The sequence below is a fragment of the Rana temporaria genome, chromosome 1 (assembly GCF_905171775.1).
Source record: "Rana temporaria chromosome 1, aRanTem1.1, whole genome shotgun sequence".
In the NCBI taxonomy this organism is placed as follows: domain Eukaryota; kingdom Metazoa; phylum Chordata; class Amphibia; order Anura; family Ranidae; genus Rana; species Rana temporaria.
The window spans coordinates 235,228,040-235,254,357 of NC_053489.1; the positions used below are offsets into that span (position 1 = coordinate 235,228,040).

The 26,318-nt window shown below is 44.7% G+C and overlaps 1 protein-coding gene across 1 annotated transcript in view; it reads left to right on the forward strand.

Moving 5' to 3' along the window:
* Positions 1–2,285: 2,285 nt before the first annotated feature.
* SSH1 (slingshot protein phosphatase 1) overlaps positions 2,286–26,318 on the forward strand; it is a 136,370-nt gene continuing 112,337 nt past the window's right edge. The window contains exons 1-2 of the mRNA XM_040351888.1: positions 2,286–2,698; positions 21,347–21,384. Of these exons, the coding sequence (XP_040207822.1) occupies positions 2,633–2,698; positions 21,347–21,384 (104 nt within the window). The 5' untranslated portion in view covers positions 2,286–2,632. The remainder of the gene's footprint in view (positions 2,699–21,346; positions 21,385–26,318) is intronic.

The following is a 26,318-nucleotide window of genomic DNA, read 5'->3' on the forward strand; positions in this document are numbered from 1 at the left end:
ATCTATTCCCTTTTTTGTAGGCACTATAACTTTTGCGCAAACCATTGCCAATCAATATAGGCTTATTGAGATTTTTATTACCAAAAATATAATAAAAATCGCTGATCACCGGCATTACTAGTAAAAAAAATGTAAATGCCATAAATCTTTCCCCTTTTTTGTAGACGCTATGGGCCAGATCCACAAAAGAATTACGCCGGTGTATCTATTGATACGCAGGCGTAATTTTAAATTTCCCGCGTCGTATCTTTGTTTTGTATCTACAAAACAAGATACAACGGCATCTGGGATCGATCCAGCAGGCGTACGTCTTAGTATGCCGTCGGATCTTAGGTGCATTTTTTCCGCCGGCCGCTAGGTGTCGTTTCTGTCGAATTCCGCGTCGAGTATGCAAATTAGCTAGTTACGGCGATCCACGAACGTACGTCTGGCCGGCGCATTTTTTTACGTCGTTTGCGTTCGGCTTTTTCCGGCGCATAGTTAAAGCTGCTATATGGTGGCGTACTCAATGTTAAGTATGGCCGTCGTTCCCGCGTCGAAATTTGAATTGTTTTCGTCGTTTGCGTAAGTCGTTCGCGAATAGGGATTTGCGTAAAATGACGTCACCGTCGTAAGCATTGGCTTGTTCCGGTTTAATTTCGAGCATGCGCACTGGGATGCACCGTTCAAAAAAAACATTGGTTACATAAAACACGCCCCCATTACATCCATTTGAATTCCGCGCCCTTACGCCGCCAAAGATACACTACACCGCCGTAACTTACGGCGCAAATTCTTTGAGGATTCGAAAAAAAAATAAAGTTACGGTGGCGTAGTGTATCTTAGATACGCTGCGCCCGGCGTAAAGATGCGCGGAGGTAAGTGAATCTGCCCCTATAACTTTTGCGCAAACCATTGCCAATCAATATACGCTTACTGTGAATTTTATTACCAAAGATATGTAGAAGAAAATTTAATATAGCAAAATATTACAAAATATTGTGTTTTTTTCAAAATTGTCGACTTTTTTTGTTTATAGCGCAAAAAATTCAAATCGCAGAGATGATCAAATACCACCAAAGGAAAGCTCTATTTGTGGGGGGAAAAAAAAGGACGTAAATTTTGTTTTGGAACAACATCGCACGATCGTGCAATTGTCAGTTATAACGACGCAGTGCCTGGCCTGGTCATTGAGCAGCCTAATCTTCCGTGCTGAAGGGGTTAAAAAGCATAAATTGCAAATCGCAGCAAAGAAAGTGCACTACACGCTTTTCTGCATCTTCACCATTCTATTAAACCAGGGGTGCCCAACCTTTTGAAGAGCAAGGGCCACTTAAGCAACTTGGTAACCGGTCGTGGGCCACAATGAGTGAAGCGGGTGGATGGGTTCTATAGAGCCCACTCTACTCTCAGCACACCAAACTTACAGGTAATAGAAGTCTATGGCTCAGTGCAGGTAACCCGCGGGTGTACTTCTCTGCACCCATGTATCAGTTTGAAAGCAGCCAAGTAACCACTGCAGAACAGATATGCCCATATATACACTGTGATTTTAGTAATAAACTTACCTTTAATAACAGTATTCTATTCTATTTTATTCCATCCCAGAGAAGGAGGTCGCCGGCCACATCAGAGGGCTCCGCGGGCCACATGTGGCCCCCGGGCCACTGGTTGGGCACCCCTGTTTTAAACAAAAAAAAGCTCAATTTTTTATTTTGAAAAAAGTCCCAGATTTATCGACTAAGAAAACTGCACACTGTTAAAAAACAATGCCATGGTCTTTACTCTGTATTGCGAAAACTTCAATAAAAACTATTGAAAAATAAAAAAGTCCCTGACCCTTTCTATAAATGCAGCGGCTGAAAAAAGCATTAAGGTGAACATGGATATTTTCTCTTTTTCGGACCATTCTCTGTAAACCCTAGAGATGGTTATGTGTGAAAATCCCAGTAGATCAGCAGTTTTTTAAATACTCAGACCGTCTGGCGCCAGCAACCATCCCACGTTCAATATCACTTAAATGCCCCTTTCTTCCCCAGTCTGATGTTCAGGTTTGAACTTCAGCAAGTCGTCTTCACCACATCTAGATGCCTAAATGCATTGAGGTACTGCCATGTGATTGGCTGATTAACAATTTGTGTTACCAAGCAATTGAACAGGTGTACCTAATAAAGTGGGCGCTGAGTGTATATTCAACGGGATTTGCTGAGGGGTCATACCTTGAAAGTCCCCTTTCTTGTTGTGGATTTCCTAGGATGTGCTGTGACTCGGGGTCCCTCCAATAACACCCCTATGTATTATAGAAGGACAAGCTCTGGTTGGGGGTCCTGACCTCTCATAGATGACCCCAGGAAAGGATGATAACGGAATGTGACACTGTGTGTGTGGCATTCCATATCACCAGTAGGGGGAGCTCGGGATCCGCCTGGATGTGGGATAATAACATAAACCAGGCTGTAGAGGACTGCGCCGTCCAATCACAGAGCAGCGGGCTATGGTACTAGCGGAGGCCGGGCGGGGATAGCAGTAAAGCCCGGTACCGGTATATTGATGGACGGGAGTTCTCTGTGTACCTGAGGTGACAGCACCTGCCCGGGGTATCCTTAGAGCTCAAATCGAATTCTCCTCACCCGGTACACGACACATCGCAGCCATGGCCTTGGTGACCCTGCAGAGATCCCCGACCCCCAGTGCTGCCTCCACGACCAGTACCAGCGAGGTAAGCCGGCCCATTCCTAGGAAAGAGCGGGGGAGGTGCAGGCTGTGTAGGCCGCAGTGGGTGGAATGGTTGTGCCTGTCCTCATAGGGGATCAGGATGACAGAGGACATGCAGAATGATCTGTGTATGGATGTGTAGTGTTTAATAGACATGTCCTATGGGGGTCTGATATCCTATGTGTGAGACTGGGGCTCATTCACACAAGGCAGTCTACCTCCACTCCCAGGATTCCTGTCACACCATACAGGACATAATGTTCCACACACGTCACCTCATAGATGTCTATAGGCGCCTTCACAGGACATGATGTGCGCAGAATGTTCCACACACGTCACCTCATAGATGTCTATAGGCGCCTTCACAGAACATGATGTGCGCAGAATGTTCCACACACGTCACCTCATATGTCTATAGGCGCCTTCACAGAACATAATGTGCACAGAATGTTCCACACACGTCACCTCATAGATGTCTATAGGCGCCTTCACAGGACATAATGTGCGCAGAATGTTCCACACACGTCACCTCATAGATGTCTATAGGCGCCTTCACAGAACATAATGTGCGCAGAATGTTCCACACACGTCACCTCATAGATGTCTATAGGCGCCTTCACAGAACATAATGTGCGCAGAATGTTACACACACGTCACCTCATATGTCTATAGGCGCCTTCACAGAACATAATGTGCACAGAATGTTCCACACACGTCACCTCATAGATGTCTATAGGCGCCTTCACAGGACATGATGTGCGCAGAATGTTCCACACACGTCACCTCATAGATGTCTATAGGCGCCTTCACAGGACATGATGTGCGCAGAATGTTCCACACACGTCACCTCATAGATGTCTATAGGCGCCTTCACAGGACATGATGTGCGCAGAATGTTCCACACACGTCACCTCATAGATGTCTATAGGCGCCTTCACAGGACATGATGTGCGCAGAATGTTCCACACACGTCACCTCATAGATGTCTATAGGCGCCTTCACAGGACATGATGTGCGCAGAATGTTCCACACACGTCACCTCATAGATGTCTATAGGCGCCTTCACAGGACATGATGTGCGCAGAATGTTCCACACACGTCACCTCATCACAGCACATAGACGTCTTTAGGCGCCTTCACAGAACATAATGTGCGCAGAATGTTCCACACACGTCACCTCATAGATGTCTATGAGCTCCTTCACAGAACATAATGTGCGCAGAATGTTCCACACACGTCACCTCATCACAGCACATAGAAGTCTATAGGCGCCTTCACAGAACATAATGTGCGCAGAATGTTCCACACACGTCACCTCATAGATGTCTATAGGCGCCTTCACAGAACATAATGTGCACAGAATGTTCCACACACGTCACCTTATCACAGCACATAGACGTCTATAGGCGCCTTCACAGAACATATTGTGCGCAGAATGTTACACACACGTCACCTCATAGACGTCTATAGGCGCCTTCACAGAACATAATGTGCGCAGAATGTTACACACACGTCACCTCATAGACGTCTATAGGCACCTTCACAGAAACTTAATGTGCATAGAATGTTCCACACATGTCACCTCACCGCATCACATAGACGTCTTCGCAGAACATAATGTGCACAGAATGTTCCACACACGTCACCTCATCGCAGCACATAGACGTCTATAGGCGACTTCACAGAACATAATGTGCGCAGAATGTTCCACACACGTCACCTCATAGATGTCTATAGGCGCCTTCACAGAACATAATGTGCACAGAATGTTCCACACACGTCACCACATCGCAGCACATAGACATCTATAGGCGCCTTCACAGAACATAATGTGCGCAGAATGTTCCACACATAGACGTCTATAGGCGCCTTCATACATACAGCAGCCCTTACCGCCCCTCTCCCAGGTGGTAAGGAAGCAATATGCCATATTTAAGGCTAGGTTCACACGTCTGCGTTTTGGTGCGGCCCGAGTTCACACCTGAATGAGCTACTGTACCTGTGGGAAATGCAGGAAAAAAAGTTTCTGCGCCTTTTTAAAGCCGCAGGGCAATCGCATGGTGCTTTTGGACAATGGGATTTCTTATTCCCGCAAATGCGCTGTGTTTTAGATGCTTGGAGGTGCCATCAGGAATGAATGGCAGCACCACACGGCTGTAAAAGACCAGCGCATTTAGGGTGCGAGAATAGTTGCGATTCCCACAACCACACAAGCGTGAACCTAGCCTAAGGGCTGGTTCACACCAGATGCAGCACCAAAAATGCATGGACAGTGTTAAGACCCCTTTCACACTGAAGGTAGTTTTTCAGGCGTTCTAGCACTAGAAATGGCGCCTGAAGTGTGAAAGCACGAATGGTTTTACACTGGAGTGGTGCGCTTGCGGGACGTTAGAAAAAGTCCTGCAAGTAGCATCTTTGGGGCGGTTTGAGAGCACTGAATACAGCGCTTCCAAAAAACGCCCCTGCGCAGCACTTCCAAAGCGCCTGAAAAGCACTTTTGAAGTGCCCCAACACAGGCGTTTTTAACCCTTCTTTGGTGTTAAATGCACCCCGCTAGCGGCTGAAAAGTGCCGCTAAAACGAGCAGGGCTTTACCGTTTACTGCTAAAGCACAGGTGGCCTCAGTGTGAAAGGGGTCTTAATACCTTTTCTGAAGCCACTCCACTCTGGTACCCTGAGCTGTCAATGGCGGTTGCGGGTGCAGAAGATATAGTTGACAATAGAAGCCCCCATAGTAACTCTATGGGTGATGTCACTTCCCATTCACTTCCCAGCCGTTGTTGGCTGTGTCCTCTGCTGAGCTTCCACTGCTGGAGACCTTACTGGAGTGGCTTCAAAAAAGGTATGCATAACGATTTCTTCTTTACAGGGCTAGATAGGTTAGTCCTAGATCGTAGATGCCTGTAGATTTTGAGATTTTAGTGTTACGGTGAACGTCTTAGTTTAAAGAGGAGCACCGGTCCTGGAAAAAAAAATAAAAAAATAAAAGTCAGCAGCTACAAATACTGTAGCTGCTGACTTTTGATATAATGACACTTACCTGTCCAGGTCCTGCAATGTCGGCACCCCGAATGGATTCGTCAATCGGCTTCGGGTGCAGACATCGGCAGTGAAGCCTCCAAGCTTCACAGCCAGTTACCTACTGCTCATGCGCCAGTAATTCTTCGCTTCCTGAATGGCCCCACCTTCTTCTGGGACCTGTTTGTGTCCCAGAAGGCAGCAGGGGGCAGTAAATGCTCGTAGATCGCCATGGTGATCTTTACTGGGAGTGAGTATTGGTCAAAACCAGGTATCCCCCCCAACTCAAAAAAAGTTCCAAATAAGTGGAGCTTCCCCTTTTGGGTGGAGCTCTGCTTTAACATGGATTCTAGTGGCCCTTAACTGATACTAGTGCAGTGCTGTCAATAAAAGTAAAACATGCTGTATTTTTTCTGTATGGAACGTGGCAAAATGCACTGGAATATACACTCACTGGCTACTTTATTAGGTACCCCTGTTTAATTGCTTGGTAACACAAATTACTGATCGGCAGTTAACATGACAGCAACTCAATGCATTTTGGCATCTAGACATGGTGAAGACAACTTGTTCAAGTTCAAACCGAGCATTAGAAAGGGATTTAAAGTGGATGTAAACCCTTGCATATATCCAGTGAAGTGATCCGCCTCAGATGATACACAGAGATGAAACAAATCTCCCTACATAAGTTTTACATGTATATCTGCTGTCTTCAGCATGCTATATTCTTTAGAAAGTGAATATTGTGTTAGAATGTTTACTTCCTCTTACACCACTAGGAGGGGAGTCGTGGCATACACTGTGACAGCTGATTGGAGAAAAGGCACACCCCCTCCACATAGACAGAGGAAGAAAGAAAGAAAGAAACGGAGTTGTGAATAGATCAGCTCTCTGCTAATCTATTTAACGCAACCTCCCTGACACAAATTTTCAGCTTCTTTTATCTCCCATGTCGGAGAGCTTGTCAGACGTTATCATGCATATAACGGAGGAACAAAGCAGCAGTAAGACATGTGACTTAGGGCTTTAGAGAGAGATAAGTAAACGTTACAGAAAAATGTGCCCAGGTCAAATTTCATAAATTGGTTTTACATCCACTTTAAGTGACTTTGAGCGTGGCATGGTTGTTGGTGCCAGACGGGCTGGTCCGAGTATTTAAAAAACTGCTGATCTGCTGGGATTTTCACGCACAGCCATCTCCAGGGTTTACAGAAAATGGTCTGAAAAAGAGAACATTTCCAGTGAGCGGCAGTTCTGTGGATGAAAATGTCTTGTTGATGTCAGAGGACAATGGACAGACTGGTTCAAGATGATAGAAAGGCAACAGTAACTCAAATAATTACTTGTTATAACCAAGGTATGCAGAATACCATCTCTTGACACACAACGCATCAAATTTTGAAGCAGATGAACTACAGCAGTAGAAGATTACACTGGGCTCCACTCCTGTCAGCTAAGAATAGGAAACTGAGGCTACTAGTCGCACAGGCTCACTAAAATTGGACAATATAAGATTGGAAAAACATTGCCTGGTCTGATGAGTCTTGATTTCAGCTGCAACATTCAGATGGTAGGGTCAGAATTTGGTGTAAACAACATGAGAGCATGGATCCATCCTGCCTTTTATCAATATATCAGGCTGGTGGTGGTGTAATGTTGTGGGGAATATTTTCGTGGCACACTTTGTACTCCTTAGTACCAATTAAAGAGGGGGTTTACCCTAAAAAAAAAAATTCTAACATTGCATGGAGCCGACCTATGAGACAGACAGCATGCTGCTGTTTTTTTTTTCTTGCGTACATACCATTTTAGAGCTATTTTCACCCCCAGCTTCCCCGCGGGAGTGGGCGTTCCTAATCACAGGCTGTGATTGACGTGCTTCCGACCGGCGCATACTGCGCATCACGAGTTGCTGAAAGAAGCCGAACGTCGTTGCGCAGGCGCCGTATAGAGCCGCACCGACGTAAAGCTTCTTTCGGCAACTCGTGACGCGCAGTATGCGCCGGTCGGAAGCACGTCAATCACAGCCTGTGATTAGGAACGCCCACTCCCGCGGGGAAGCTGGGGGTGAAAATAGCTCTAAAATGGTATGTACGCAAGAAAAAAAAAAACAGCAGCATGCTGTCTGTCTCATAGGTCGGCTCCATGCAATGTTCGATTTTTTTTTTTTTTTTTTTTTAGGGTGAACCCCCGCTTTAATTGGTACTAAGGAGTCCAAAGTGTGAACCCCCGCTTTAAACATCGTTTAAACACCACAGCCTACCTGAGTATTGTTGCTGACCATGTCCATCCCTTTATGACTACAGTGTACCCATCTTCTGATGGCTCTTCCAGCAGAAAATTGCACCATGTCACAAAGATCAAATCATCTCACCACTGGTTTCTTGAACATGACAATGAGGTCACTGTACTCCAATGGCCTCCACAGTCACCAGATCTCATCCAATAGAGCACCTATGGGATGAGGTGGAAGGGAGATTCGCATCATGGATGTGCAGCGGACAAATCTGCAGCAATTGTGTGATGCTATCATGTCAATATGGACCAAAATCTCTGAGGAATGTTCCCAACACCTTGTTGAATCCATGCCATAAACAATTAAGGCAGTTCTGAAGGCAAAAGGGCGTCCAACCCGTTACTAGCAATGTGTACCTAATAAAGTGGCCGGTGAGTGTGTATGTCCTGATATGAGATGAAGGGGGGGGGGGAATGCAATGGAAAGCATAAAAAAACATGCATGCAGAAATTGTGATGTGCACCATCCCTTAAAGCAGAGCTTAAGGGCTCTTTCACACGGAGCGGATCCGTATTGATCTGCTCCGTTAGCCCGTTTTGGCTCAGCGGGATTCCTCCGTAAATCCCCGCTGAGCTGTCGGCGGACAGGGCGGTCCCCGCACACAGTGCAGAGACGGCCCTGTCTCTCCTCTGCTCTCCCTATAGAGAATTGGATGAATACGGACCGTGTGTCCGTATTCATCCGATCCGTTCCGCCGGACGGAAGAAAAATGGGGTTTTCTTCCGTCCGCAAACGTGGATCTTTGCGGACGCGGATGGTTGCGGACGTTAGCAGGTGCATCATCCGCTAACGTCTGCAATCCCATAGGGATACATTACAAGTCCGTAAACAGACTTGTAATAAACAGACCGTTTGTCCGTAGGTGTGAAAGGGACCTAACTTGCCTTTCCTTCAATGGTCCCTGTACCTCACTAGCACCAGCATCTTCTTCTGGGTGTCAGACTTCAGCTGCCTTCTTTGGCTGGCGTGGGATGACGTCACTCCTGTGCATGCGCAGTTTTGTGTACATGCTGGAGTGTGCTTCGAGCAGGGCTCATTTACACAAGGATCACTCTTCAGAGGGTGATTGACAGGCTGTAAGGAGGCGTTGTGTCCCTTCCTGAACGGGCTTGTTCACAGTCCATTGACCTGCATGACCTGTGTACGGTGTACCTGTGTACGGCATTGTTAACCTCTTGGCGCCAACAGCACGCAAATATGCTGCCTCTCCGCAGGTGAGTCAAATATTTGCGTGCCATATTGCTAAACCGGCTGTGCCGAGAGTGCATGCACTGCACACTCCCGACACAGCTTGCGATCAGGAGCTTTCTGATCATATTACAGCCAATCACGGCTGTCACTTGCTGTGGCCGAGAAGCAAAGTTTGCAGCCACAACATGTCCACACCCCTGCCCCACTGCCTTTGCAGTTAAAAAGGGGAGGTCCGCCCACCCCTGCAAAAATTAAAAGCCAGTAGCTACACATACGGCAGCTGCTGGCTTTTAATACTAGGACACTTACCTCTCCTGGACTCTAGCAATGTCAGCACTGCAGCTGATGTTTCCATCATCTGCTGGATGCTGCTGCTGCCGCCATTGCGAGTAAGGGGGGAACCTGGCAGTGTAGCATTACGGCTTTACACCAGGAACCCTACTGCGCATGTGTGAGGCTCCGCTTCTCTCTCCTCCTGGCCCAGCGGCAGGGAAAGGGTGAGTAGGGAGCTGAGCGATGATGTCCACGGCCGTGGCTCCCAGAAGTGGGGACAGGATTCCTGTCTTCACTTACCTGCTCCAACCCCACCCCCCACTCCACCTTGAGGAGCAGTTGGAGGCAGTAAAGGTGCTGGTCAGCTTTGTTTCCCCCCCCCAACAAAACCGTAAGCAAGCCTTTAAATGGGTTGTGTTCAGTGGAAGGACTACCTGCCAAATGTGAAATTCTGTTTCATTTTTGCCATGCCACGTGTACAGCCCTAAGCAGCTGCATGTCCCTCTTTTGGAGGGTGGATGAGTGACAATAAAACCACAACTCGACCACCTTCTTTTACCGCTGCTTTACAAGTCATCCAGAACACGGCAGCCAGTAAGGGGGAAAAAAAACTGGCAATCAATCACCCCGTCCCTGAGGACCCTTCATTGGCTACCCATAAAGGATCAGGTTACATTCAAGGCCCTCTGCCTCACTCGCAAATGTACACAAGGAATCGCCCCTCAATATTTATGTGAGAAAATAAAATACTACAACCCCAATCGCGTTCTTCGATCGACCAACCAAAACCTACTCCAAATCCCCAAGTCCCGCTACAAGTCTAAAGGAGAACGAAGATTCGCAGTCCATGGAACGCACTACCAACTAAAATCCGAATGGAACAAAATCATCGGGCCTTCAGAATAAAACTCAAGACCCACCTCTTCTGAAGGATCAAGACGATATTGGATACTAAGCGCCTTGAGTCGATTCAGTTCGCATTTGTAGCGCTATACAAGTTATTCACTCACTCACAAGCCCTTAGTTAATGCCACACAGGATCACTATAGAGGGCACAGAAATATGCACCCTTTTGTACATAGCCCTTCTCTAGCTTGCTGGAATCACTCACTGGCAAAGAAGATACAAACGTCAAAAGTAAGAAAATGGCACTTCGCTCGCATATCCGCAGAGGGTGCAACAATGTACAAACATTTTTTTTTTCTGCCTTACAGGTGAAATGTTTTCTTAATTACCTGTGCCAAAGACCCAAAGTGAGCGGAATTTCCTGCTTAGACAGTTGTCACTGTCCACATTGGAAGATTTCCCTTCTATTCCTCTTGCACGAACAACTGTAACATTTTGAATCACTCAACGCTTTTTGTTCCTCTGACAGTGGACACCAATTAATAGGTTGAATCCCTCCAGTGGGGACAATAAATAACCTGATAGGGGCCCACCCCTAATGCCGTGTACACACGATCGGACTTCTTCCATCGGAAATTCTGACCGTGTGTTACCCCATCGGAATTCCGATGAATTCCATCGGAGTTTAAATATAGAACATGTTCTATTTTACTCTTGACGAAATTCCATCGATGTGCTTTTGGTCGGGCAAAAGCCTGATCGCGTGTGTACGCGGCATTACTCTTCTATGTTTATTTAAGGCCTAAAAAGTAAACATTTTCACTTTAGATACACTTCATACAGGTTGATTGTGCTATTAAGTCACATACTTATGGAATATGTTGTTCTTTTTTTTTTTTTTTTTTTTTTTTTTTTTATGTCAATGCTTAATTGAACAAGCTGGAGTTGGAAGCTGATTGGCTACTATGCACAGCTGCACCAGATTTTGAGTCTCTGGTTTTAGTAAACCAACCCCACTGTCTGCATATAAGGCCCCTTTCACATGGGGCGGATCAGTAATGATCCACATCCGTAAGCTCAGCGGGGATCGCTCTGTAGAACCCCGGCTGAGCCGGCGGATGACAGCGCGGTCTGGACCGCCCTGTATTTTCCCTGCTCTCCCCTATGGGGGGATCGGATGAACACAGACTGTGTGTCCATGTTCATCCAATCCGCAGACGGAAGAAAAAATAGGATCTTCTTCCGTCTGCAAAATCGGATCTTTGCGGAGGCGGGTGATTACGGGTGTCAGCGGATGTTTATCCTCTGACAACCAGAATCACATAGGTACCAATGTATGTCCCTTTTTCATCCGCAAACGGGTGGATGAAAAAGCGGACATACGGTCCGCACGTGTGAAAGGGGCCTAAGGCTAGTCAGAGCCACTAACATTTCTCGCTAGCAGTCACTTGTGTTTATGGGCCCTAAAGTTTCAGCAGCTATTGTCAATAATGAAAGGTGAAATTTGGTGATCTGCCACTGTTGCCCCCCAAGTCCCGCTACAAATCAAAGGGAGAACGAAGATTTGCAGTCCAAGGACCACGGCTATGGAACGCTCTACCCACAAACATCTGCATGGAAGAAAACCATCGGGCCTTCAGGAAAAAACGTAAGACTCATCTCTTCTGAAGGATCAGGACGACACTGGATGGAAATAATCGCCTTGAGGCGATTTAGTTTGCATTTGCAGCGCTATACAAGTTTTTCACAGTTTAGGAAAGCTTTCCTCTTAGGCCTCTTTCACATGATAGGCCCGCTCGGATCCGCCTGTCCATTTTTCAGGCCAATCTAAGCGGGCCACCCATTGACTTGTGGCAAGCGGGTGTCCGCTGAAACCCGCCTGCCATCCGATCTGCTCAAAACATACGTATGGCAAAACGTTCGCCATCCGTCCAACGGATCGGATAACGGACAACGGATCAATTTTCTTCTGATCTCCCATAGAGGCCAGCGGGGCTCTGACAGGTCCGTCCCTGCACAGTGAGCAGAGACGGACTTGTCTTCCGCCGACTCAGCTGGGATTAACGGAGAGATCTCCCACTGAGCGAGTGGACACTGCCAAGCGGATCCACCCTGTGTGAAAGGGGCTAAGAGGGAAGCGAAAATAAGGGACAATATACGCAGCCATTTCTGGACTGAAAATGCTAGTTGTCTGGATCGCTCTGACCAGTGGCGGCCCGTCCATAGGGGGCGCATGGGCGCCGCCCCCCCTCTCCCCAAAGCCAGTAAAAAAAAAAAAAAAAAAATGAAAAAAAATATTTTTTTTTGGGCCCTTTAAGAAAAAAAAAAAGGTCCTTTAAGACAGTGCATGTCCAGGGTGGGCGCCGGTCAAAGACTCAGTGCACTGCTATAGCATCATTGAAGCGTCATGCCAATGCAGTAGGGGTGCAACGGATCGTCATTGATCCGTGATCCGAACCGAAAAAGATTGATCCGAACCGCACACACGTGATCCGAGGATTGTTTTCTAAAAAAAAAAATAATAATAATAATTTGCGCATGTTCAGTCCACACACACAGCGTGGTCATGGCGAACGGAGGAGCTTGAATGCCCCGCGTCATTTAAATCCCCTGTATGGGAGCATTTTGTCTTCCATGTCAAATATAATGATGAAGGAAAGAGGTTAGTGGATAAAACCGTGACGGTGTGTAGGCACTGTGGCACAAGAATGCCATATGACAGTGGGAACACATCAAGTATTGTCACTAGGGGTGCAACTGATCCGTACGGATCAGCACCTTCGGGTCGGGACACACGGCGATCCACGGGCCTCCCGGTCCATAGGAAAGGCCGCGGCTTCGGCCTAGCTATCGAAGCGGCGGCCATCGAGGTCCACCGGCGCGGTGGATGCAGGCTGCTCCTTGGAAGTTTGTGGGCACTTGAGCTCAATATGTCATTGACTCCTAACAGCCCAGCGATGAGCTCCATGCTGCACCTTGAGGAATCCACACGGGGAGCCGCTGCCGTCGCCGTACCGGGCGTCCTGCTGCTTGCCAGAGAAGAGAGAGAAGGCGATCGGGGGGATCTGTATGGACTGAGCACGTAGGGGGGATTTTCACTAGACACTCAGCCCGCCGATCAATGACGCTAAAGGGATCTGATGATTGGGATAGTTCAGGTCACAGTAGGGAACTGGTGACACCACTTTCGTACATGGGGCTGCGACTTCCACTTGGCTGCACATATAAGTATTGCGAGATGCAGTTATTTCAACACAAAACAGAGCTTATACGCTTAAATACAGTATTTGTAAATCTGACGGACTGTTTAAATGTGAAAATCAGAGGTGTTCTGTCATATTAGCAATAAACAGTCCGTCGGATTTCCAAACACTGTATTTAAGCACATAAGCTCAGTTTTGTGTTGAGAACTGTGAAATCTAAAACTCTGGTGGGTGTAACAAGATTTGTCTTTTTTTTTTTTTGCTGATCCGAAAATGATCCGATCCGTCACTCCTGATCCGAGGATCGATCCGATCCGTGAGTTTTTTGATCCGTTGCACCCCTACAATGCAGCAGACAAGACGCTTCATTTGCAGGTTTTTTTAAGCTCTATGGCTATGTGCTGTGCGCCACGAGCCAATCACTCTCCAGTGTCTCCACTCTCCTCTCTAATTGGGTGCTGCTGCTTCCTCACTGCAGAAGGAAATGGGCGGTGCTTTCCCCAGGGCAGTGTTACTTTCGCTTTTGACTCCAGGAGGACTAAGGTAAGTAACTTATTAAAACACTTTATTTGTCTCATTGTCTGTCCTGTCCAGTGTCCCTGTCCATCCCATCCATCTCCAGCACCTTGTGCTGTATGCTCAGCCTGTACTGTGATCGGACTGAGAGAGGACAGGAGGGAGGGGGGAGGGTTCCGTGCTTCACATCTCCTGTCTGTGTGTGAGGGCTTATGCCGCATACACACCATCACTTTATGTGATGAAAAAAAACTACACTTTCTGTGAAGTAAAAAATTACGTTTTTGAAACTTCAATTTTCAAAGACGAAGTTGCCTACACACCATTGTTTTTCTCACAATGTTCTTGCAAAGTGAGGTTACGTTCCACCACGTTTTACCATTGAAGCTTGCTTCATAAGTAGCTTCTGGGCATGCGTGGATGAAAAAACGTCTTAGAAAACGACGTTTTTTGCTACACACGGTCAATTTCTGTGAAGTAAAAAGTGCACTTTTGAAAAACGACACATAAAATTGAAGCATGCTTCAATTTTTTTTGGTCGTTTTTTACAAGACATAAAACGACGTTTTCCCCCACACACAGTCAATTAAAGTGACGTTTTTAAAAACGTCATTTTTTTTCATCACATAAAGTGATGGTGTGTACGCGGCATTAGAGTACCTGCGTCCTGCAGCTGTGCACAAATCTCTTATCTCTGTCTGTCTATCTAATCTATCTGACTGTCCTGCCTGTTCTCTCTCTCTCTCTCTCTCTCTCTCTCTCTTTCTCTCTCTCTCTCTCTCTCTCTCTCTCTCTCTCTCTCTCTCTCTCTCTCTCTCTCTCTCTCTCTCTCTCTCTCTCTCTCTCTCTCTCTCTCTCTCTCTCTCTCTCTCTCTCTCTCTCTCTCTCTCTCTCTCTCTCTCTCTCTCTCTCTCTCTCTCAATTATCTATCTATCTATCTATCGCTCTATCTATGTCTCTATCTATGTCTCTATCTATCTATCTATCTGCTACCTCTGTCTAATTATCTATGTATTTATCTATCTAATTATCTGTCTGGCTATCTATATCTGTCTGTTTAATTATCTATCTATCTGTGTCTATCTATCTATTAGCTACCTCTGTCTAATTATCTATCTATCTATAGCTATCTGCCTAATTATCTATTTATCTATCTAATTATCTATCTCTATCTATATATATCTATCTGTCTGTTTAATTATCTATCTACAGCTCTATCTATCTATCTAATTATCTATCTATGTCTGTCTGTCTGTCTGTCTATCGATCTATCTAATTATCTATATCTATATGTCTGTCTAATTATCTATCTAATTATCTATATCTATCTGTATGTCTAATTATCTATCTATCTATCTATCTATCTATCTATCTATCTATCTAATTATCTATAGCTCTATCTCTCTCCCCCTCCCTCCATCTATCTATCTGTTTAATTATCTATTTATCTATAGCTCTATCTAGCTATGTCTCTCTATCTGTCTGTCTATCTAATTATCTATCTAATTATATATAGCTCTATCTCTCGCTCCCTCCCTCTATCTATCTCTATCTATCTATCTATTTGTTTTATTATCTGTCCTATCTATCTATCTATCTATCTATTTGTTTTATTATCTGTCCTATCTATCTATCTATCTATCTATCTATCTCTCTCTATCTATAGCTCTATCTATCTATGTCTCTCTCTCTCTCTCTTTATCTATCTATCTATCTATCGGAATATCTGTCTCTCTGTCTGTCTGCAGGTCCCATTGTCTGCGAGTGGCGGGGGGGGGGGGGGGGGGGTTGGGGGGTTGACTGGGGTTTTGTTTGCGCCCCCCCAAAAAAATGGAGCACCAGCCGCCACTGGCTCTGACATCAGTGCTTTGAGTTATTGATCCAGGATAATAAGCATGCAGGGTAGAAAAGCTAAAGTGCAGTCATAACTCTGCCGATTTGCATACTTGTTTCAGTTCAGTTGCTCAGAAAGTATTGAAGCCACTGATGATTCAGTGTAACAGCTTGGCAGTTGATAGGAGAGGTTGGCAGTGGGACCCTCCATACTTCCTCGGTGTAGGTTTTGATAAAGCCCAGCCAGGGCTTATATTTTAATTTAAATGTTTTATTATAACCCAGGAGATTAAAAAAAAAAAGGCAACAAACTGCTATATACTTGGTGTTACTCAACTCCTCCCTGGTGCTGTCTTCTGCAGTAATTATGATCTATCACTAGATGTGCTCGGTATTCTGGATTAAATGTTGTTCCGTTTTTAAGTACACATTTATTTTGGATTAAATGACTGTGTCATTCAGCACAAGTTTAAATTTTAAATAAATGTCTACTGCCTGTAAAATTAATCTTCAACCCAGGCTGAAAAATCTTCCCATCTGACCCATCTGGGTAAGTGTATGGTCCACCTCTGTGGTTTCTTCCAAGGCCCGTATGTCACTACAAAATACAGTAGTGATGTGGGGTGGGCATCAGGTGGAACTACAGCATGGAGGAACACACCAGACAAGTGACACTCCCAGAAGGGTGTTTGATGCTGAATCCAGTGTAATGTTCTAATGTTTTCATCTCAAATAATAATGTAAGCAGGATTATTTTATCTCCATAAATACAGGGAAAGCAGTGCTGTGGTAAACTTTTACATTATTTTTTTTCCTTTTTTGTTCACATTATCCAGATGGTAGGGAGCTTAGTTCCCGAGGAAATGTCTTGGGTTAAACATGAGCAGCTTAGACTAACAGCGTCCTGATCTTCTCTTTCACCTTTTGGTATTATTGTTTTCCACAATTCTCATAGAGAACTTCATTCTAAAGCCCCTGTGTGGAAGGATTTACCAGTAAAACCTCATACATGTGGTATCTACTGTGTTTTTAAGAGCAATGTGTACAGCAAACTTTCACCAAACATTGTCAATGCTTACAGCAAGTTTCAAGCAACTTTGTTGACGCTCTTAAAGCACCTTCCAGCTCCAGTTTGAATATATTAAAACACAGATGATACTGGAAGTTGTGTCACTTTAAACAAGTTGCTAGCAAGCTTTCAGAAAGTTTTTAAGTATTGCTGAAGCCTGTTAGAAGCTAGTTTAAAAAGGAATTATGACTAGAATGTGACGATCTTTGAAGAAGCCCTGGGGGATCCAGTGCACTTTGTCTTGTTGAGGGCTATGCATTGGTTTAAATATTAAATGGAAAACTATTCATACCCCGGTAAAAAAATTCTAAATGTATTTCATTGGGATTTTATGTGATAGACCAACACAAAGTGGCACATAATTGTGAAGTGGAAGGAAAATTATAAATGTTTTAAATTTTTTTTTCACAAATATCTGAAAACTGTGGCGTGCATTTGTATTAGAGGTAGACCGTTTATTGGCCATTTTTGATAAATCGGCATCGTCTGATTATTATCATAATTAGGCCGATATTTTACACTGACCGCCGTTCCTCCTCCCTTCTCCACACTCAGCGGCTCTGGCAGCATCAAGCACCGTGCTGAGTGTGAAACTGACAAGTAACAGAGAGAGAGAGAAGAGCTGTCGGCTCGATGTCGGGGTGGGCGGGACCCAGCAGCTATATTACACCAGCCAATGGGATGGTATCTGGGCGTCTCTCTTTTCTTTTTCTCTCTCTCTCTCTCTCTCTCTCTCTCTCTCTCTCTCTCTCTCTCTCTCTCTCTCTCTCTCTCTCTCTCTCTCTCTCTCTCTCTCTCTCTCTCTCTCTCTCTCTCTCTCTCTCTTTTTCTCTCTCTCTTTTTCTCTCTCTCTTTTTCTCTCTCTCTTTTTCTCTCTCTCTCTCTCTCTCTCTCTCTCTCTCTCTCTCTCTCTCTTTCTTTTTCTCTCTCTCTCTCTCTCTCTCTCTCTCTCTCTCTCTCTCTCTTTCTTTTTCTCTCTCTCTCTCTCTCTCTCTCTCTCTCTCTCTCTCTCTCTCTCTCTCTCTCTCTCTCTCTCTCTCTCTCTCTCTCTCTCTCTCTCTCTTTTTCTCTCTCTTTTTCTCTCTCTCTTTTTCTCTCTCTCTCTCTCTCTCTTTTTCTCTCTCTCTTTTTCTCTCTCTCTTTTTCTCTCTCTCTTTTTCTCTCTCTCTCTCTCTCTCTCTCTCTCTCTCTCTCTTTCTTTCTCTCTTTCTCTCTTTCTCTCTTTCTCTCTTTCTTTCTCTTTCTTTCTCTTTCTTTCTCTCTCTTTCTTTCTCTCTCTCTTTCTTTCTCTCTCTCTCTCTCTCTTTCTTTCTCTCTTTCTCTCTTTCTCTCTTTCTCTCTTTCTCTCTTTCTCTCTTTCTCTCTTTCTCTCTTTCTCTCTCTCTCTCTTTCTCTCTCTCTCTCTCATTGTCACTTGCAATCTGTACTGTGGACGTCAAGTGTGTGTGCTAGAGTGGCAGGAATGAGTGGAGTGGGTGAGGTTCTGTTTTTTTTTTAATCGGCCACAAAAAAGGGAACATCATGTATAGGCCGTCGGCCGCCCCAATTTGTAAATATTGCCATCGGTCTACCTCTAATTTGTATTCAGCCCCCTTTACTCTGATACCCCTACTAAAATCTAGAGGAACCAATCTACCAAGACATGACCGTCCACCTATTCTGACAGGCCGGGCAAGGAGAGCAATAACCACTTCCAGGCCAAGGACATCATAAGATGTCTTTGACTTTCAGTGGTTATATGTGAATGATACAATGGCATCATTCAGATCTGCTTTTTCAGCTGGCGATTCTGTGCCAGATCGTAGCGGCAGTTCAGTCTCCCTCCTGCTGCTCTCCGGTGCTTCTCCGGGCTCGTCCATGCCATAGGGGACCCAGAGAATGAAGCTGCCACCGGATGAAAAGCCAGACGGTCACCCCTATGATGGTCGGAGGCCTGGTGGCGACGTTATGACGTTCCTTCCAGGCTGCGGATGTCAACATAGCCGGGATATCGGCTGAAAAACATCAGATCTGTCCTTTTTTTTTTTTTTTTTGATCTGATGCTTTCCAGCCTGGAGGAGAGATGTGGGGTATAGACCCCACATCTCTCCATAAAGAGGACCTGTCATGCAACATTACTATCACAAGGGATGCTAACATTCCTTGTAATAGGAATAAAAGTGATCAAAAAAATTTTTTTAAGAGATGGACAGATCGGAATGGAACCAAGTACCCCATGTGCTTGGTCCCCTTGGAAAATTTTAATAAAGAAAGTGAAATGATGGAGACTTATTCAGATGGGCAAATGAGTGCAGATAAACTGCATTTAGGTGCAGCCAAGTGAATCCTATAAATGCAGAAGCATTGTGTGTGATGGCCTCATACAAATGACGTGGTATGTGGTGGTATAGTCAACAGCTGGATTTTTTTGTATCTTTATAAATAAGATCCATAGATCTCTTTGTAGATGGTGCTATGTATTTTAATGTGTGGGATCGGTCCAATGATGGCTTATTAGAAACCGAAATATATGGATGCATGTGCTAAAACCAAACTGTCCCACATTTTTCATTTCTATAATCTTTGGAGACATTTTCCAAGGTTTGAAGATTTAGTCTTAGAAATGGGTGGTTTTTGTAATTTTTATAGTGGAGACTGTGCTGGTGTGAAGATGAATATTTACACATGGTGTCGTGGTAGAAGGGTCTTCAGCATGTGTCGTGATTTGTTGCATCGGAAACTGGGATTTGTAAAGCAGTATACAGAGACTGAGATGCTCTTCTGGATTTATATTTAATCTGGTTAATACTCGTTGGGGTTGACTTACTAAGGCCTGGTTCACACTGATGTGAGTTCATAACGAATGTGATGCGTCCAAAACATTCTAAATTCGCATGTCATCCATAAAGTCATTGTTTTCAATGACAGTCGTTCACATACATGCGTTGCGATTCCTCTACGAATGCAATGCGATTAAAAAAGAGGGTCTTGTGTGAGTTTACAGCGTTGCGAATTTAGTCTCCTCTGACATCAATGTAAATTGTTCTGGAATTGCATTGATGGTTCACATATGTGCGAATTCTACCACACTACTCTCCACAAAAAAACAGGAAATACACAGGAAGTTAACGCCCTTTTTTTTTTTTTTTACATTATGATTCCATTGGCTAGAACATCAATCGCAGAATGTCCAACTCCTTAAATTCGCGGGAAAAATTGCAGTAATTTCCCACCTCACACAGGACAAAAACCTGAACAAATTCGCAGTGTGAACCAAGCCTAAAACTGGAGAGTGCAACATTTTGGTGCAGCTGTACATGGTAGCTAATGGGCTTCTAACTTCTTCAGCTTGTTCAATTGGGCCTTGACAAAAGAAAAAAAAACACTGGAAGCTGATTGGTTTCTATGCAGAGCTGCACCAGGTTTTGCACACTTCAGATTTAGTAAAATCAACCCCAAGTGACTTGATGGTAAACCCTTGGCACACACAAGATAGAATCAACCATTAATACCACAGTGTATATGCAAGTGTATAATATAATTTTAGCATTGATGAACCTACAAAATATTCACATTTCTCTTCAGACATTTTTATGATTCAAGCATCCTTTCTGTATTGCATAGCCAGTGAATTTATTGCACTATTCAGCCTTGCAACTACAGCTTCCTGTATCGCCTGCCTGTACATAAGACTATATTTGAGTGTTAGCATGAAGTTAAGGATTGGCCCGAGCTCCCTACTCGGCCCAACTGAGTGGGAAAGGGCACCTGTGTTCAGGATAACATTGGTGTTTGCATTAGGTGTAGACGGCCTCTTAAAATAGATCTAAACCCAACCTCTAAGACCTAATATGATCTTCCACATATTGATGTTTTAAAACTTCTTTTTAAATTCTTCAGTTTTGTTTAAAATAATACCTGGTGATCCTGCCATTAAGGACCTTGTTCATTTACTTTGCTGTTATGGGTTGACCATGTTCTGCCCTTTTTGCCAGTTGTTCTCCTGCATTGTCACCATGTTGCAGGTACTTGCAGCAGAGACAAAATTATTAGAATTGTTTGGCACACATGGCTCAAAGGTCACCTGGTAAGGTTTAGATCAGCTTTAATCCAGTCTGCTGAGGCCATGCTGTTCATTCTTCATGAGGGCAGTGCAAAGGATCTTAGTAGGACTTGACATATTAATAGCCAGCTGGTGACTAGGTCCACAGAGTGCAAACTATTCAGTATTCTTTTGGATTGACTGACTTCATAATGTTTTGGCATAGATTATTTAATGTAAAAAGTCAGCTTTAATACACTTATATTATTGGTTAGATAACTGGATATCTTTGTAAACGTTTGGGAACCTTCTCAACCCTTTGTATTTGATATCTACTTTCAATTGAATTGCTTAACTGAATGCATGCTTTTTCCAAATTTCTTGCAGGAATTTGGGAATGACGATGATCGGAAAACTAATATAAGGTGAGCTGTTTGTTCTCAGCTGTTTGGGTGTGTCCATTCTGTCTTCTGTTGCATTGGTTACAACATTTTAATAAAATTACACACTCTAAAACAAGTTGGTTTTCTAGTTATTCTATGCCAGGGGTGCCCAACCAGGGGCCACATGTAACCCGCAGAGAACTCTGATGTGGCCCATGACCTCCTACTCTGGGATGGCTGGTTGGCAAGACCAAATTGTGGGTTCCGAGCCTGCCATCCCAGAGCATCAATGTTATGAATACAGCCGGCGGTAGAGGAGGCAAGCGGCTGCGGAGCAGAGCCGCATGAGCCGATGCTTTCTGTATAGTCCCGCTTACTGTCACAGGCGAAGTGATACCAAATGTACCCTGCCTGGGACAGCAACAACCGATGATACCTGAATGGAAGACTATTATTAAAGGTACATTTTTTTAATACTAAAATCACAGTGTATACAGTGCCTTGCGAGTATTCGGCCCCCTTGAACTTTGCGACCTTTTGCCAGATTTCAGGCTTCAAACATAAAGATATAAAACTGTAATTTTTTTTGAAGAATCAACAACAAGTGGGACACAATCATGAAGTGGAACGAAATTTATTGGATATTTCAAACTTTTTTAACAAATAAAAAACTGAAAAATTGGGCGTGCAAAATTATTCAGCCCCCTTAAGTTAATACTTTGTAGCGCCACCTTTTGCTTTGATTACAGCTGTAAGTCGCTTGGGGTATGACTCTATCAGTTTTGCACATGGAGAGACTGAAATCTTTGCCCATTCCTCCTTGCAAAACAGCTTGAGCTCAGTGAGGTTGGATGGAGAGCGTTTGAACAACAGTTTTCAGTTCTTTCCACAGATTCTCGATTGGATTCAGGTCTGGACTTTGACTTGGCCATTCTAACACCTGGATATGTTTATTTGTGAACCATTCCATTGTAGATTTTACTTTGTTTTGGATCATTGTCTTGTTGGAAGACAAATCTCCGTCCCAGTCTCAGGTCTTTTGCAGACTCCATCAGGTTTTCTTCAGAATGGTCCTGTATTTGGCTCCATCCATCTTCCCATCAATTTTAACCATCTTCCCTGTCCCTGCTGAAGAAAAGCAGGCCCAAACCATGATGCTGCCACCACCATGTTTCACAGTGGGGATGGTGTGTTCAGGGTGATGAGCTGTGTTGCTTTTACGCCAAACTTTTTTCTTTTTTTCTTTTCTTCTTCGGCCTCAGAGAACTATCAGGAGACTTAATCAATTTGCGTTCATTCGCAGTCTCCTTAGTTCACATCATAGTTGGAAAAACATTTATTATTTGCAATAATAAATGCTTTTACGCCAAACATAACGTTTTGCATTGTTGCCAAAAAGTTTGATTTTGGTTTCATCTGACCAGAGCACCTTCTTCCACATGTTTGGTGTGTCTCCCAGGTGGCTTGTGGTAAACTTTAAACAACACTTTTTATGGATATCTTTAAGAAATGGCTTTCTTCTTGCCACTCTTCCATAAAGGCCAGATTTGTGCAGTATACAATTGTTGTCCTATGGACAGAGTCTCCCACCTCAGCTGTAGATCTCTGCAGTTCATCCAGAGTGATCATGGGCCTCTTGGCTGCATCTCTGATCAGTCTTCTTGTATGAGATGAAAGTTTAGAGGGACGGCCAGGTCTTCGTAGATTTGCAGTGGTCTGATACTCCTTCCATTTCAATATTATCGCTTGCACAGTGCTCCTTGGGATGTTTAAAGCTTGGGAAATCTTTTTGTATCCAAATCCGGCTTTAAACTTCTCCACAACAGTATTTCGGACCTGCCTGGTGTGTTCCTTGTTCTTCATGATGCTCTCTGCGCTTTAAACGGACCTCTGAGACTATCACAGTGCAGGTGCATTTATACGGAGACTTGATTACACACAGGTGGATTCTATTTATCATCATTAGTCATTTAGGTCAACATTGGATCATTCAGAGATCCTCACTGAACTTCTGGAGAGAGTTTGCTGCACTGAAAGTAAAGGGGCTGAATAATTTTGCACACTCAATTTTTCAGTTTTTTATTTGTTAAAGTTTGAAATATCCAATAAATTTCGTTCCACTTCATGATTGTGTCCCACTTGTTGTTGATTCTTCAAAAAAAAAATACAGTTTTATATCTTTATGTTTGAAGCCTGAAATGTGGCAAAAGGCCACAAAGTTCAAGGGGGCCCGAATACTTTCGCAAGGCACTGTATATGGACATATCTGTTCTTCAATGGTTACCGGGCTGCTTTCAAACTGATCTGCAAGTGCAGTGCACCTGCGGGTTACCTGCTCTGAGCCATAGACTTATTTTAGTACCTGTGGGTTTGATGCGCTTTCAGAAAGGGCACTACATCTGCAGGATATAATAGAAGGCTATGACAAAATGCAGCTAACCCGCAGTAAAGCCACAGGTGCACTGCGCCCATGGTGTGGGTAAACTACAGCACTTCAGTGTGAAAGCAGCCTTGGGCTCGTTTCACACGATTGGTCTGACCCAATCGGACCCTCCATTCACCTCTATGGAGCGACACCTGCCTACCTCAAATCCGATCAATTAAAAAAAAAAAAAAAACGAAGGGGGGTCTGTCCCCTTCCATCTGAGATCAGATCAGAGGGCCCATAAAGTAGAGCGGAGTGTGTCCGTGTCCGCTCTGCACATGCGAAGTGGACACAGACCTGTCAGCTGCGCATTGTGGCCCAGGACCAGTTGCCAAGTCCTTTAAGTGGCTTGCGCTAAATGATATGACTATTGGGAAAAAATATATTTGTCCAAGGGTTTCTGCATTTTGCACTCGCTGTCACATTCAGTTGACAGTACTGGCACCAAATGCAGCCCATTCAAGTGAATGGAGCTGCGTGGCAACCACTGTACAATGCACATGTCCGTGGTGCAGGCTTTTAACGTTAAAAACAGGCAGTAAGGAAGCGACCTATTGCCTTCCAGCTGCCTGTCAACTGCCCTCTAAACAGTTATACATCATGGTTGCCCTTTCAGAGGGGTGGCAAAGGATGCCAGCAGTGTAAACAAGCCCTTACAATAGGTAGTAAGCTGTTTTCTGCATTGCAGTTACAGTTGGTACCACAAGATGGCGGCAGTGAGTTAAGCCAAAGTCATGAGTTCATAAAAAGGACAAAATCAAATTCGGTACCTGAACAGCAAACTTGTATTTTATTTAGAAAAGCATAGGCGTAATTGCCATATATTTAATCCTCTGTTGTGATATGAGAGACATTGATTTACAAAGATGTAATGCTTTTGTACACTCAGTACTTTGATTTCATCATTGCTTACATTCTGAGATTGTCCTGTTGTGCCTTGCAGTACATTTGGAAAATAAATTGTGAAAATGTAGTTACTTTTAGGCCCCTTTCACACTACTGCGACTTCAAAGTTGCGTGATTTTACCGTGATTTTGTGACGCGATTTTTGCCGCGATTTCAGGGAATGCTTGTGTAAGTGCCATCAAAATCGAGCCAAAGTAGTGCCAGGACTACTTTGAAGTTGGAATGCCCCTTTCTATGTTCCCTACAGCCTAACGTTATGGCTTAATGGACTAGTTAAGCTTTACAAGAGTTTATTCATTGCAGGTATTTATACAGTGCCAATAATTTATGCAGCCTTTCACCTTTACAGCTCCCTCACTCCCCCTCTGTATTCAACAGAGGTAGAATGTCTTCAGCCCAATTCCAATGATATTTACCGTATTTATCTGCATATAACACACGCCTTAATTTTAAGAGAGGGAAGTTTCCGGAAAAAAACTTTACGCGGAGGTCCGCCCTCCGCTGCAAATATTTAAAGCCAGCAGCTACACATACTGCAGCTGATGGTTTTTAATACTAGAACACTTGCCTGTCCTGGACTCTAGCAATGTCAGCACCGCAGCTGATGTTTCCATCATCTGTCGGGTGCTGCCAATGCGGGTAAGGGAACCCGGCAGTGTAGCCTTACAGCGCGAGGCTCCGCTGCTCTCTCCTACTGGCCTGGAGTCAGGGGAACGAAGAGGAGGAGGAGGGAGCCCCAGCGATGACATCCAGGGCCTCCCGGAAGTGGTATCAGGATTCTTGTGAAAGACAGGCATCGTGTGTGTGTCCCCCCCCCCCCCCCCCCCCCCTGAAAGGTGCCAAATGTAGCACCGGAGGGGAGGAGCAGGCTTTGTCTCCCTTAACTTACCTGGCAAGGGGACAGTAGTGGGAGCACCTGGTGCGATTTGCTTTGCATCTCTAGCTGGGTGCCCAGATGCCATGCGTGTCCCCTGCCTGTGTAGCAGCCAGCATCTCTTTGAATTTGGACATAGAAGAGGGTGGGTGAGAGGATACTGTATGTACTGGGGAGTGCTTTGGGAGGAGAGAGGACATGTGCTGGGGGGGGGGGTTGTCAGATTTCATATCCATCCCCCTTTCTAGCACAAGTCCCCTCTCCTCCCAAAATGCTCCATAGCACATACAGTATCCTCTTACTCCCCCACCCCCAAATCACTGCAAGTATTCATCTTTTTCCCTTCTCTGTCCCTCCTCAATGAGCCCCAACAGGTCATGTTTTCAGGCTTTCCATTATTTGCACAGGTGATTTGATCAGTTTCACTGCCTTGGTAATTACCACAGCTGTTTCATCTGAGGGAAATCCTGTTGGGGTGCCTTGAGGACTGAAGTTGAGAAACACTTCTTGAGTGTGTGTATAATAATCACACAGACCTCAGATAAGCGGCACATGTACAGCGGTGTCTCTCCTCCTCCTGTCTGTGTGTATATAGAATATATCAGAGCCAAAAAGGAGGAGGGGTGTGTTCAGTGAGAGCTGAACTGTCTGTATTGCATTGTGCCAGTGAGAAAAGCAATTGGCATCTCTCCCCCACTGGCTGCCTTTCTCACTGGCACAATGCAATACATACAGGGCTGAGATCACAGCGCGTGGGACACCAAACACCCC